At 36.1% G+C, this 12,564-nt stretch overlaps 3 protein-coding genes across 3 annotated transcripts; all 3 read left to right on the plus strand.

Moving 5' to 3' along the window:
- Nucleotides 1-65: 65 nt before the first annotated feature.
- PHYBLDRAFT_73488 (hypothetical protein) lies at nt 66-3,470 on the plus strand (the record flags this gene model as incomplete). The annotated part of the gene is made up of 8 exons (XM_018442865.1): nt 66-128; nt 211-293; nt 437-604; nt 795-1,253; nt 1,329-1,496; nt 1,559-2,391; nt 2,581-3,209; nt 3,366-3,470. 8 exons carry the CDS (start codon nt 66-68, stop codon nt 3,468-3,470), a joined length of 2,508 nt encoding a protein of 835 aa, XP_018289906.1.
- A 1,334-nt stretch (nt 3,471-4,804) lies between these two features.
- PHYBLDRAFT_90735 (hypothetical protein) lies at nt 4,805-6,600 on the plus strand (the record flags this gene model as incomplete). The annotated part of the gene is made up of 4 exons (XM_018443760.1): nt 4,805-4,919; nt 4,965-4,984; nt 5,248-5,442; nt 6,205-6,600. Coding segments are annotated over 4 exons (726 nt in total), but the record flags the coding sequence as incomplete, so codon positions are not given.
- Nucleotides 6,601-9,757: 3,157 nt separating this feature from the next.
- On the plus strand, nt 9,758-11,234 carry PHYBLDRAFT_169786 (hypothetical protein; the record flags this gene model as incomplete). The annotated part of the gene is made up of 4 exons (XM_018436162.1): nt 9,758-10,306; nt 10,384-10,747; nt 10,803-10,808; nt 11,179-11,234. 4 exons carry the CDS (start codon nt 9,758-9,760, stop codon nt 11,232-11,234), a joined length of 975 nt encoding a protein of 324 aa, XP_018289908.1.
- Nucleotides 11,235-12,564: the final 1,330 nt, after the last annotated feature.

Raw genomic sequence — 12,564 nt, forward strand, 5'->3', positions numbered from 1 at the left:
TCTTTACCTTTTTTTTTTATTATATATTTTATATTTTATATTTATTATTTATTATTATCTTCATCATGATTCCAAGTGATGTCACCACACCTACAGTTTCTGCAAGACCTGCAATGAGACCACCAAAGGTTAGCAAGAATAAGAAGAATATTCTGTAAAGATATTAATTTTATCATTGTATCCGTGATATACATATACATATGTACATAGCCTTCTCTTCGCCCAGAGCAAGTCAGACAAGTCGAATTATCGCAGCTAGAAAGACGTTACCGGTCGTCATTTAGAACTGTTAGGTAAATGACGACCAGATACACATATATGAAGTAGAAAAGAAAAAAAAAGAAAGAAAGCAACAGATCCCCAGACCCACAGTTCTAATAGATTTTAATCAATTAATTATATATATATATCTTTATACACATTTGTACGGCTTTAGAACAACCGAAGAATCTACAGTTGTACGACTGGCTATTGTTCCTAGCGATCCTGACTTTCCCTTTGAACTCGAGGCGCTTCAACTTCAGCTCGATATCCCGGTTGATTACCCGGCTAAACACTGTTCGGTAAAGGTGATGAACCCAGAGATACCTCCTGGATTTGCTTTGTAAGATCAGTACCAAAAAAAGAAAGAAAAAAAGAAAATAATATACCATTAGATCTATCTATCTATCTATCTATCTATTTAATTATATCTTGATTTGGTCTCTCGTGTGTTAATATTTCTACCTTTTCTTCGTCTTCGTCTTCTTTTTTCTTTTTTCTTTATGTTTCTGTTCTATATCACACGTATACAGTCATTTGGAACGAGGATATGATGTTTATGCTAGTAAACGTACGAGCACACTCGTCCGTCAAATGGACTGGATGGATAAGAATATGGAAATCCTTTTACAGGAACCACCGGCTCCTACAGTCAAGTTTGTTTTTAATAATAATGCCTCACATGAAGATACCTTGACAAGATTATCCAACCTGGAAATTTCTTCACCAACTCAGACAGAGAATAAGCCCGAGAATCCAAAGAAAGTAAAGAAACCAAGAAAGCCAAAGCAGCCAAAACAACCAGACCAACCAAAGAAACCAAAGAAACCTGAACATCCTGCACAACCACCTGCAATTGATGCCCCTCAGAGTACCAACAGTACACCAACCATCTCATATACCCATGATCAACTTGAAGAAGCTAGCAAGAAAAGAGAGCAAGAACTAAGACAACTTCAAGCTCGCTTCCGGTCTACTTACAAAGTTTTAGAGTAATGATTTCTTTATGATATATATATGTATGTATATCTGGGAACATTGACTCACTCTATATAAATATATATTAGATGCGACAAAAACCGTATAGTGGTAGAGATCAAGGTACCCTTGACAGATCCAGATTTCACTTTTAGTCAGAAATTCGGAAATGAATTACAAGTCGACTACAGTATACCAAGCTTGTATCCACTCGAATCCTGCAGTGTTGAGATCAAGAATGATACAGAGTACAGGCGGTAGGAATTGGTTGAATGGTAGAGTCTATCAGTCATACTAACTATAAGTCTGTGCTGTCTAGGGTCATAAAAGACACTTTTGCTGATTATGTGAAGGATGGAGCACACTCGCTCTTTAGTAATCTCAATTGGCTCAACCAGAAACTACCCACCATTCTGTCTAACCCGGTTCCTGTCTATCACGCTCAGAAACAACAGGACCATACTGTTTCTTCTTCTTCGACTGCCTCTACTTGCTCCACTTCTTCGACTTCTCCGGTTGCTGCGGTTACTGCTGGTGTTCAAATCACCCCTGATCCTAGTCCTGCGATGCCTGCTATTCCGTTTACAGAAAAAGAAAATCAAAAGAAGAAAAAGAAAAAGACATCGTTGTTTGATGAGCAAGAGAAATCCAACAGAGTAATTATCGTAAGTCGTCCTTTGGTCCACCCTGACCCTGACCATTCCGATACGACCTCTTTACCTCACCACAAACATCATAAACATCCCAAACCTGAAAGTGAAGATGAAGGAGATTCTAGTGATGACAATAATGATAATAAAAATAGAACTAGAACTAGAACTAGAACTAGAACTAGAGATACTGACAGTGATAGTAGCTGTAGTAGTAATAGTAGTGAAGAAGAAGAAGAGAAAAAGGCACCGTTGCCTGTAGCTGGACCGGCTGCCCGTAGAGGTACGGCCATTCGACTGATCGAACCTAGATTGGAAAATGTGTCACTGTTTTACTGCCTATCTCTGCACCTGATTGTCAAGTGTGCAAGGTGCAAGAATACAGTCGAGATTGAAAATCTGATGCCTGAAAAGGTGTCACTTGGAGGGAGACAGGAAGGAAAAGAACGTTGGATGACATGTACAACCTGTTCCTCTATTATCGGTGCCAAGTTTATTGGAGGTAAATTTTAAAATATGTATAGATGAACATGAAAAATAAAAATAAAAATAAAATAAAATAAAATTGTTTCCTTTTTATTATTATTATTATTATTATTATTATTATTATTATTATTATGTTTACTGCTTTGATAGTCTTACTGTATGTATTTATATATTTATTCTTACTTTTATGTACAAACATGTGTAGAGTTTATGCACGAGAATGCTAGGACTGTGGGATGCTTACAATTAGCTGGATGCACGCCATTTGATGTCCTGCCGTCTTCATTTATCGGGACCTGTGGAAAATGCATGGACGATATGCGGTCTCCTGTTCGAATAGCGCCCAATGATCAACCGGCATCTGTGCACTGTTTTGGGTGTCATGCCAAGATGACGATTTGGCTTGGAGACTTTAAGTTTGCCCAGGTTGGCTTGATTGGGCCGGACGGCAGCAGTAACGGCACCGATCGGCTGAGGGCAAGCGAGCAGCAGGTGATGAAGCTAAAGCTAAAGAAAACCAGGGTCAAGGAAGAGCTGTTGACGATCGGACAGCCGCTCCCTGACCAGGGTACATGCATACACTATCGAAAGTCCAAGCGCTGGTTCCGGTTTTCGTGCTGCAACAAACTCTACAAGTGCGACCAGTGCCACGACCGCCAAGAGGACCACCCGTGCGAGATGGCAAAGCGGCATGTGTGCGGGCTATGTTCAAGAGAACAGGCAATAGGACCAAAGCCATGTGCGTGTGGCCATGATTTTGATCGTGATCATCAAAAGAGCGCTTTCTGGGAAGGAGGACAGGGAACACGGAATCGGGATGCAATGAACCGCAAGGTAAATGATTAGTATGATGATAAAGAGGGAAAGAGGTGTTGCCTTTTCCTTATTTTTTTAGACAACAAGCCATTTTATAGACGAGTGTGTGTTTGAGAATGCTTAAAGATTGATCTAAATCTATATAATTAAATTAAATTGTATTGTACCTTTTAGGATTCACACAAATACAAGGGGAAGGCCAAGGTTACGTCAAAGAAACAAGAACGTGTGGGGATGGCAGGCAAGGAAAAATACCAGAAAAAGGAAGCAAATGAATAGATACATTTTATATATAAATAAATAAATAAATTATGTAAATGGCGGGTTTAAAGCCAAGTATAAAAGAGGGGCAGGGTTCTTAAGGAGGAAATGAAACAGAAGACAAAAAAGAAAAAAAAAGGGGGTGGTCAACCTCCTTGGCATGATTATTAACACTGCAAATTGATGGAATTCATTCATGCATTTAAACAAATATATATATATATATATATATATAATCTCTATTTAAGCACCAATAACCAATAACCAATAACCAATAACCAATACACACAAAAATCATATTATTTTATTATTCGAGCCAGTAACAACTTGATAGGTACCTAGATATATTTATAAAGGATTGGGTGGGGAATGCCAGATGTCCCATTTACATTCTGACACCGAGAATTGTAGGACTTATACATATCCTTGCATGTCAAAGGGCTTTTGTGATTATTTAATTTTGTATGTATTATAAATTTATATATACATAAAAAAAATTATTATTATTATTATTATTATTATTATTATTATTATTATTATTTTTGGCGGGAATCGCTTGCTCAACTCTATTCTATTCCCTGTATTTTGGATCCTGTCTTTTATGCTTTGGCTTTGAGTGCATCAAAGCTGTATGTAGCATATGTTGATGTAAAGTAAAAAGATATAAAATAAGAAGGTATAAATTATAGATATGCACATAATAGATACATACATAATATTCATATATTTCAAAAGGTGAAATGTTAATAAGGCCTTTTTGAATTCAATTCAATTCAATTCGAAAAATTTCACATTCCCCACAGTCATTTCTATTTCTGCCACCCCCCCGCCCGCCCTCTCTCTCTCTCTCTTTCAAACACTCACTCACTCACTCAGATATATATATATATATATTATATATACACTACTCATTTGTATTGTTATTTTTTGTACTTTATTTTATTTCACTTGACTTTACTTTTTTTTTTCTCTTTTTCCTTTTTTCCTTTCTCTTTCTCTTTCTCTTTCTTCCTTTTTCCTTTTTTTTTGTTGTTGCTTAAAGGGCTTAGAAACTCATGACAAGTGATCCAGCACTCATTAGCTCCCGCACTTCAAGCGCCAGCAACTCATCATCATCAGCTGAAATTCGTATCCATCCCCTTTCACCATCCCTCACTAATAATGACCAACAACAACAACAACAACAACAACAAGACGGAAAAGATAGAAAGGAAGAAGAAGAAAAAGACAATGACGACGACGAAAAAGTAGACGAACAAGAAGAAGAAGAAGAAGAAGAAGAAGAAGAAGAAGAGTCGCCTTTGTTTCAAAAACATCAAGCACATCATATACAGCAGATGCAACAGGGCTTAGACGACGTAACAACTATTTTTGTGGTCGGGTTCCCGGAAGATATGCAGGAACGAGAATTCCAAAATATGTTTACCTTTTCTCCCGGGTTTGAAGCTGCCTCTTTAAAGTGGCATTGTAAAGAAGGTGAAGACGACGGACTTACGGCTAGTTTATTGGCAGCAACCGGAAAGAAGCAAATGGTAAGAAGCAACAATATATACATATATACATGCTGTATTATAAAATGTATATATATACATATAATGAGATAATCTGTGTATATAACATTGGACTTGGAAACAATTATCGGTCTTTAAGTTTCAAACAAAAAAAAAACGATTTCTTTTCTTGTGGTTGCTTTAAAACAAAAGCACATATATTTCTATTTGATTAGAGGGGAATTCTCCCTTTTTTTTTGTGACATTTGTTTATTTTATTTTATTTTTCTTTAAAAAAATTATAGATTGGATTTGCTAGATTTCGTACTCGATTTGAAGCAATGGAGGCTGTGGAAGTGTTGACGGGCAAGAAGATTGATCAGGACAAGGGACATGTATTGAAGGCCGAGATGGCCAAGAAAAACCTTCATCTGAAACGGGCATCGCTTGCACCGGGCATGATTGACACCTCGTCTTGGAAGAAGACAAACGATTGCGATGTCTTTCTACCTTTACCCAGCGATCTCTTGTCGCCTTCGTCTGATTACAAAAAAGACCCTTTCCTGGCCGATCTAAGCACGACACCTTCACCTGTGTTCAGTGACACCTTTTTTGGCTTGCGCTCCCAATCGTTTGATGTGCGCAGTCCGAGTCCGTTTGGTGTGACAGCCACTCCTCGTGCCTTTAGCCTCTACCCACCCGCACGCAAGTCCTTGTCCTGTCTTGGTGAAGAAGAAGAGACCTTTAACTATCTCTCCAAATCATCCCCGGTCCTCCAAGACCACAATGGCTTTACAAACAACGGCATGCTGTCCTTCTTTGGCGAATCTGATTTCCTCAATCGTCTCGGTCCATTCCCACTCCAGACCAGCAGCAGCTCTATCCCAGATTACAACAACAACAACAACAACAACAGCAACAACAGCAACATTAATAACATTAACAATAGCATCAATGGCATCAGCATCAGCAACAGCATCAGCAACAGCATCAGCAACAGCATCAGCATCAGCAACAACAACAATAACAACATTAATAGTAATAATAGTAATGGAACTACCACTACTAGCAATGGTAACAGCAACAGATCCCAATCTTTGCAGTCCAGCCAGCTTCCTATCTCTCATCATCCTCTCTCTCACCTTCCTCTCACTCACCCTCTGTCTCACCCTCACCAACATCAGCACCAACACCAACACCAACACCAACACCAACACCAACACCAACACCAACACCAACACCAACACCAACACCAGCTCCAGCACCAGCTCCAGCACCCTCTCCCTCACCCTCACCCTCACTCACATCCTCACCCTCATTCGCATTCTCACTCACTCCCTCTTCCTCTGCCACCGCTCCCTCCATCTGCTTCGTCTTCCATGCCAGTTGTGCCCACTGGAACAGGCAATCCAGCCGATCAGAATCCACCCTGCAATACGTTGTACGTTGGAAATTTGCCACCCAGCACGAGCGAGGAAGAACTCCGCCAGATGTTCAGCCAAAGTCAAGGGTACAAACGCATGTGTTTCCGCAACAAACCCCAAGGCCCGATGTGCTTTGTAGAGTTTGAAGATGTTGTCTATGCCACACAGGCCCTTGCCGACCTCCAGGGACAGTCGCTCTCCAACTCAGTCAAGGGTGGCATCCGTCTTTCGTTCAGCAAGAATCCGCTCTTCACAAAGCCCAACAAAGACACCCTGCCTAGCCTCTTCCACCACAAGCAACTCAGAATGCCTGTCCTGGATCGTAGAGAACTCTACTTTGATTCCCAATTCTAAGATAAAAAAGAAAGAAAAAAACAAGAAGTCAAGAAGTCAAGAAAGGATAGGAGAAAAAGAAAAAAACAAATACCTTTCTTTCCTTCTTTCATTTTACTATCAACTATTATACATTTCTCTTTATTTTTATTATTATTATTATTATTATTATTTTATTATTTTTGCATGCAGCATAAAATCCATCTTTTATATTATATAGTCCTGGCTGGCTTGTCATTTGCACCATTTTGTTTTTAATCCTAATATTATTTTTTTATTTTCACTATTATCATGATACTTTTTTTCTTTAAAATATATATCTATCTATCTATATTATTCTCATACACTTCTTTATATATTTCAAATAATCTTTTGCTTCACTTGCACCCACCTACATACATTATATACTATATTTATGATTTAAAGATAATGACAAGGGATATTTTAGAGTAAGAGCACAGGTTGTTCTTTATCCATTCGAACCCCAACCAAAGGGAAACAAGAAAGAAATTCTGTTTTTAGATGTCTGTAAAACAATGTACACACTGAGTAAAAATAATAAGAGAAGATTGGTTAATTACAGCAACCAATAACCAACTTTATCTATCTTGTAGTTGGTTGTATTAATCAGCATCTATTTCACATTATATATATATTTGTTTCTTTTATTTTTACCGTATCCTCCCACCACCAAATTTGGATATTTTACTGTAAAGACAAGTTTGGGCTATTACCCAATCTATAATATTTTAAATTATAAATAAATAAAAAAAAAAAAAAACCTTAAGATTTTTATAGTTCATGTCAACTTAAATTCATCTGTGGCTGTCAGATATTTGAATAAAAAGGCTTGCCCTGAATAACGCCACTCGATTTATAGTTTATTCACTGCCCCTCATCCCTATCTCTGTCTCTCTTATTAAGGTTGCAAATATTAAACATTAATTAATTAATTAATTAATTATCCCTCTTATATAGCACACAAAAACATTTGCATAAATCAAAGATATAATAACCCGGCTGCCTAGGCTTATAAGACCAAAGTACAAAATAATATCAGTAGTATCCTGCCACACCACATCTTAGCCCTACATTCTTTCTTTTGGTTGACGAACACTCGAATCTACTTTCTGACTAAAGACCAGAATACTTATCAAACACATCTTATCCAAAAATAAAACAAATAATAATAATATATCACCATGCGTGCTCTTATCAGAAAAGAGACTCATATCTTTAGAAAACAAAAAGTCTAAAAGATAACAGGTAATATCATAATAACCTTTTTCACAAATACATACACACACACATATATATATATATATATATATATATATTGCTTTCTAGTTTTGGTGCATAAAGTATGATTTTATCAAACTGTCAAAATGACAAATTAAAAGCTGAAAATCAGCTACAAGTCAAAATTTACAAAGTCAATACGCTCTACATATATAAGTAACCTGGTCAGACACGTCAAGATCCACCGGTCGAGCGTTGTTTTGTATTGATTGCTTACATATTGATAAAGTTATCCCATTTTTTCACTCTTAAAAAACCATTTACTAATAAAAATTGGCTATTTACACCAAAAAGTCCATTTTTGATGTCCACTTTTTCCTCAGAGCAACATCTGAGAAAAGATTGAAATTTTTTATTTTTGTTCTATTAAGTAAAGTTGTGCAAAACGTAAAACGGTACCGGCCAGTGCTTGTTTGACCAGCAACAGACCAATATTCATGGAGATATCGTTGGATGTAAAAATACTAATATCGATATTTACACCACCGAAAGATGTATGGTAAATGTCCGACATTGAAATTCTGTGTTCTTAAGAAAGATCAATCTCACTGTGCAATGGAAGGTTAAGGGATATTGACATCAAGTTCTCTAAAAAGTGCCATATGAATGGCCCACAAACAAAATCAATACAATATAACAAGGGACAAGATAAAAGGGAGGAAAAATTGTGGGCGCAATAATGAGTGTTCTGGTAACCATGGAGATGACAGAGACTTATAAATGTCAATTATTCTCTTCCTTTACTCCTGACTGGCCTGTGCTTTCCTTACACAAGGGGAGTTTTTTTTTTGAAAAAAAAAATTGGTGAAGTAAAGAGCACATAAAGAGCTGGTTAGTGATTGGATAGAGAGACTTATTCATAGATAATCTTATTTGACTCTTATACATATACTGACATTGTTATTTTGATACTTTTTAAAGTAAAGGACTTATAGCTTTAATAATATACTTTATGTTCTTGTATCCCCAGCATCATTCCGAGGCTATTAATGTAATGTAATATTATATAATATACATGTATCCATATTGGTATTATTCTCCTTCTCCCCCCCTTTCTTTTTAACACAATTTCAGCCCAAAAATTGCAATAGAACTAGCTTATTGCTTGGGTGTGCGCTTGTTCACTTGGTTCTACTCTTTCTTTAATGCTGAGAATGTGTAGCCGTAATCGAAATTGTATTCAAGACATACTTCTTTTTATTTGCTTTAAAATAAAGTGTACGATTGTTTTTTTATTTATTTTTTGCTTGAAGCAAAAGAAAACAAAATCTAAAATGTACCTTGCGATGCTCTCTTATCGTCTGATAGCCCTACAATGTTTTAGCTTGTATATCTATACATTTATACCTTTAAATTTTATTAAAATATATAGAATAAAGGAGTGTAAGACTATTTCAAGCTTATATAAATCCATGTTGAAATCATCCAATATAAAATATGGCTATTTCACACAAAATGGCTACAGATCATTGGGTCATAATTTACCACCCCTTTATATTCAAACAACAAGTCCCAAGGGTAAAATTGTATATAATAATTCAACAATCAATCATCGTAATTTAAGTGGCTATAAAATGTGCTTACGCTTTCATTACAACATTCTTTCTTTATACATTTATTTGATCTTCATAATCATTTACTCTCTCTTTTTTTTTTTAAAAATAAATAAATAGTTAGTTAGTTAGCTAATTAATTAATGAATTAATGGATTGATTATTATATATTTTTCTACCTCTCTCAAATAATAACAATAACAATAATGATGATGATAATGAAGCGTTCAGCACCCTCGACGGTAATCACCACGCAAAGTCCAAAGAAAAGATCAGCTACTGCTTCAGGACCCAAGTATGAGGAAATCAAAATTGTGATGTACAACCCCACTACGGGTAAAAGCAATGTGGAAAAGTCTGCGTCCGCCCATCCACTTACACTCGCACCAGCCAAAGCCAAAGCCAAAGCCAAAGCCAAAGCCAAAGCCAAAGCTCAGCCCGCCCAGCAACGCATACGAGGAGCATGGGGTCTGGAAAGAGAAGTGGCACTGATGCAAGCCTATAGCATCCATAAACCATTTGCTGCTACAGGTGCACAGACAATAAAAGCCTGGGAGGATGTCCAAGAGGCCGTAAACACGATCGACTTTGGACGCAGGAACCCGTTAGCTATAAAAAGCATCAAGCGGAAGAAGAATGAACTATTCAAACGCTTTCGACCAGCCTTTGAACAGCACCATGATAAAGAAATTTCGGCTGAAAATACCACGATTCAAGATACACTTGAAAAAGTACTATATACTGCAATGAAAGATGTGAGCCTTTACTATTCCTAGAGAGAAAGTACAATTTGGCTTGCCAAAGTCTGATATGATATTCTGCACTCACGCAGGAACAAGACAGCCAACTAATACGGACAGCTGAAGATCAGTCAGCCTTAGTCAAAAGAAAGAACAAAAAAGATAAAACCAAAGTTCAGCGATTATCCGATCTTTGTGTAGATAGCCTAAGCGCCAGTCACGATGCATTTGATTCTGAACCTTCAGACACTACCGAAGACACACTTGCACAAAACGATAACCTAACAGGTGGAATAACTTCTCGGCTATTGGAACACCAACATCGTGTCATAGAAAGACAAGGAGTTGCACAAAATCTCCTACTAGCTTCACTCAAACAGTTTACTGAGTCAAATCTATCACTTGTCAACTCTCTTTCATCAATAGCTGCTTCTCTTTCAATTCTTGTTGAATATTGTAAGAATAAGTAAATACATATACATATACATATATATATTTTGGATTTATAAAGCTACAAGTAATTTCTAGGCTGTCATAGTATTTTCTTATATAAAGTAATATTTCTTTCCACAAAATCGGATGCCTTGCTTTTTTTTTAAAAAAAAAAAAGAGTTTCTATGCTATCCAAGGTGTCCTCTGTTAGGGGTATACACCAGACCCCCACCCGTTACTGATAAATATTGTGTCTTTGGTGGTTGAGCACCAAACATTCTCAATCTTACGGACCGATTAATACAAGCATAAAAGTTCTTAAACAAAGTAGACAGTATCTCTGAGGGAAAGCACATTGGTACAAAACCGGAACAAACCCAAACGCTCTGCTCATACGAATTGTATACGTTATTGTACTTATGGGTGTGTTCGGGGATAAATATATATGTTTTTAGGTGCTTTTCAAAGTTCCATGACTTTTGTTACAGACAAGTTATTGAGAATTGCTTAAACATGTTTTATAGGGAAGACTCTTCCGAATAACTCTTGTTTAAAAGATTCTCAAAACAAGGCTTGAATAAAAAGTCATGGACCTTCAAAGTCAAGAGGTATCAATAGAAAATAGTGGAGTTTCAGCTTTTTTTTTAATATTGAAATGAAAAAGAGAGTCACTATAGCAACAGGTACATTTCAATGTTCCTAAAAAAGATGGTTGTGTAATGTAAAATACTATTTTTTCGATTTTCTTTCTATATATATCGGGAATTGAATATATTCTACTATCGGAGTTTTCTTGGGGTAAAATTGAAAAGATTTCAAAACTTTGATGTTTATGCTCGAACACACCATATTTGATTGACTATTAAAAGGTAGGTCAATTGCTTTACACATTTGTCTTGATTTTATTGTATATATAAAATACTCTTTTGTATATATAAACGTATAACTTACTTTAGAGAGGATGAATCAGAATCCCGCTTTACGTATTGTATGCCTTTGATGAGTTTCTTCTGGTAGCAATATAACCCTAAAGCGCGACAGTCCAATATAGACCCACGCATAACGCACTTATGTCTAATCAAATAATCAATTTTACAAAGGTCTTTAGGTCCTTAAGTTTACTAAGGAGGGCGAAAAGAAAAAGAGAAAGAAAAAGAGCATGCATTATTCTTTATATATTCTTTATAGGGAGGAATAAAACAAAGAAAGTAATATATATATTGTACTGTGAAGGAAAGAAGAGTAATAAAGAAAGAGGAGACTTTGGATCAATTTTTTTTTTTTTTTTTTTTTGGTTGGGCAAACCCATGAGGACTTTGGATTAAATATGCTCGAAAAGAATTTTAAGAATGATTTTCATAAAAGCTCCTATATGAGAGTATTAACCAATAGAATATTACTTTTTGTTGGAATCATCTCGTATTTCTTTTTAACGAATAGAAAGTTGAGGAAATTAGAGATCTATACAAGTTCGAGCCAATAATTTGGTTCAAATATCTTGAGAGGGTCTCAATTTTCAGTAAAGTCCCATTATTGAGCCAACAAATGGGGATAGAAGAAGCAAGACTTGAAAACAAATACCTAACAATAATGCATAGGCTATTTCAGTATATCATGGATATTCAAAACAGTGACATTTACTTTCAACAATTTGTTTTCCTGCATAGAAATAAATGCCAGACTCGACCCAAAATGACATTTCGTTTCAAAAAAAAAAAAAAAGATATTCAAAGTAAAAATGTCGTGCACTTATAATATTTGAGCCATAGAATATATATATATATATATACATACTTCTTTGTGTCATTTGGATAATTGAATAAAGGTACTGCAGGACATCT

The sequence above is a fragment of the Phycomyces blakesleeanus genome (assembly GCF_001638985.1).
Source record: "Phycomyces blakesleeanus NRRL 1555(-) unplaced genomic scaffold PHYBLscaffold_14, whole genome shotgun sequence".
Classification (NCBI taxonomy): Eukaryota; Fungi; Mucoromycota; class Mucoromycetes; order Mucorales; family Phycomycetaceae; genus Phycomyces; species Phycomyces blakesleeanus.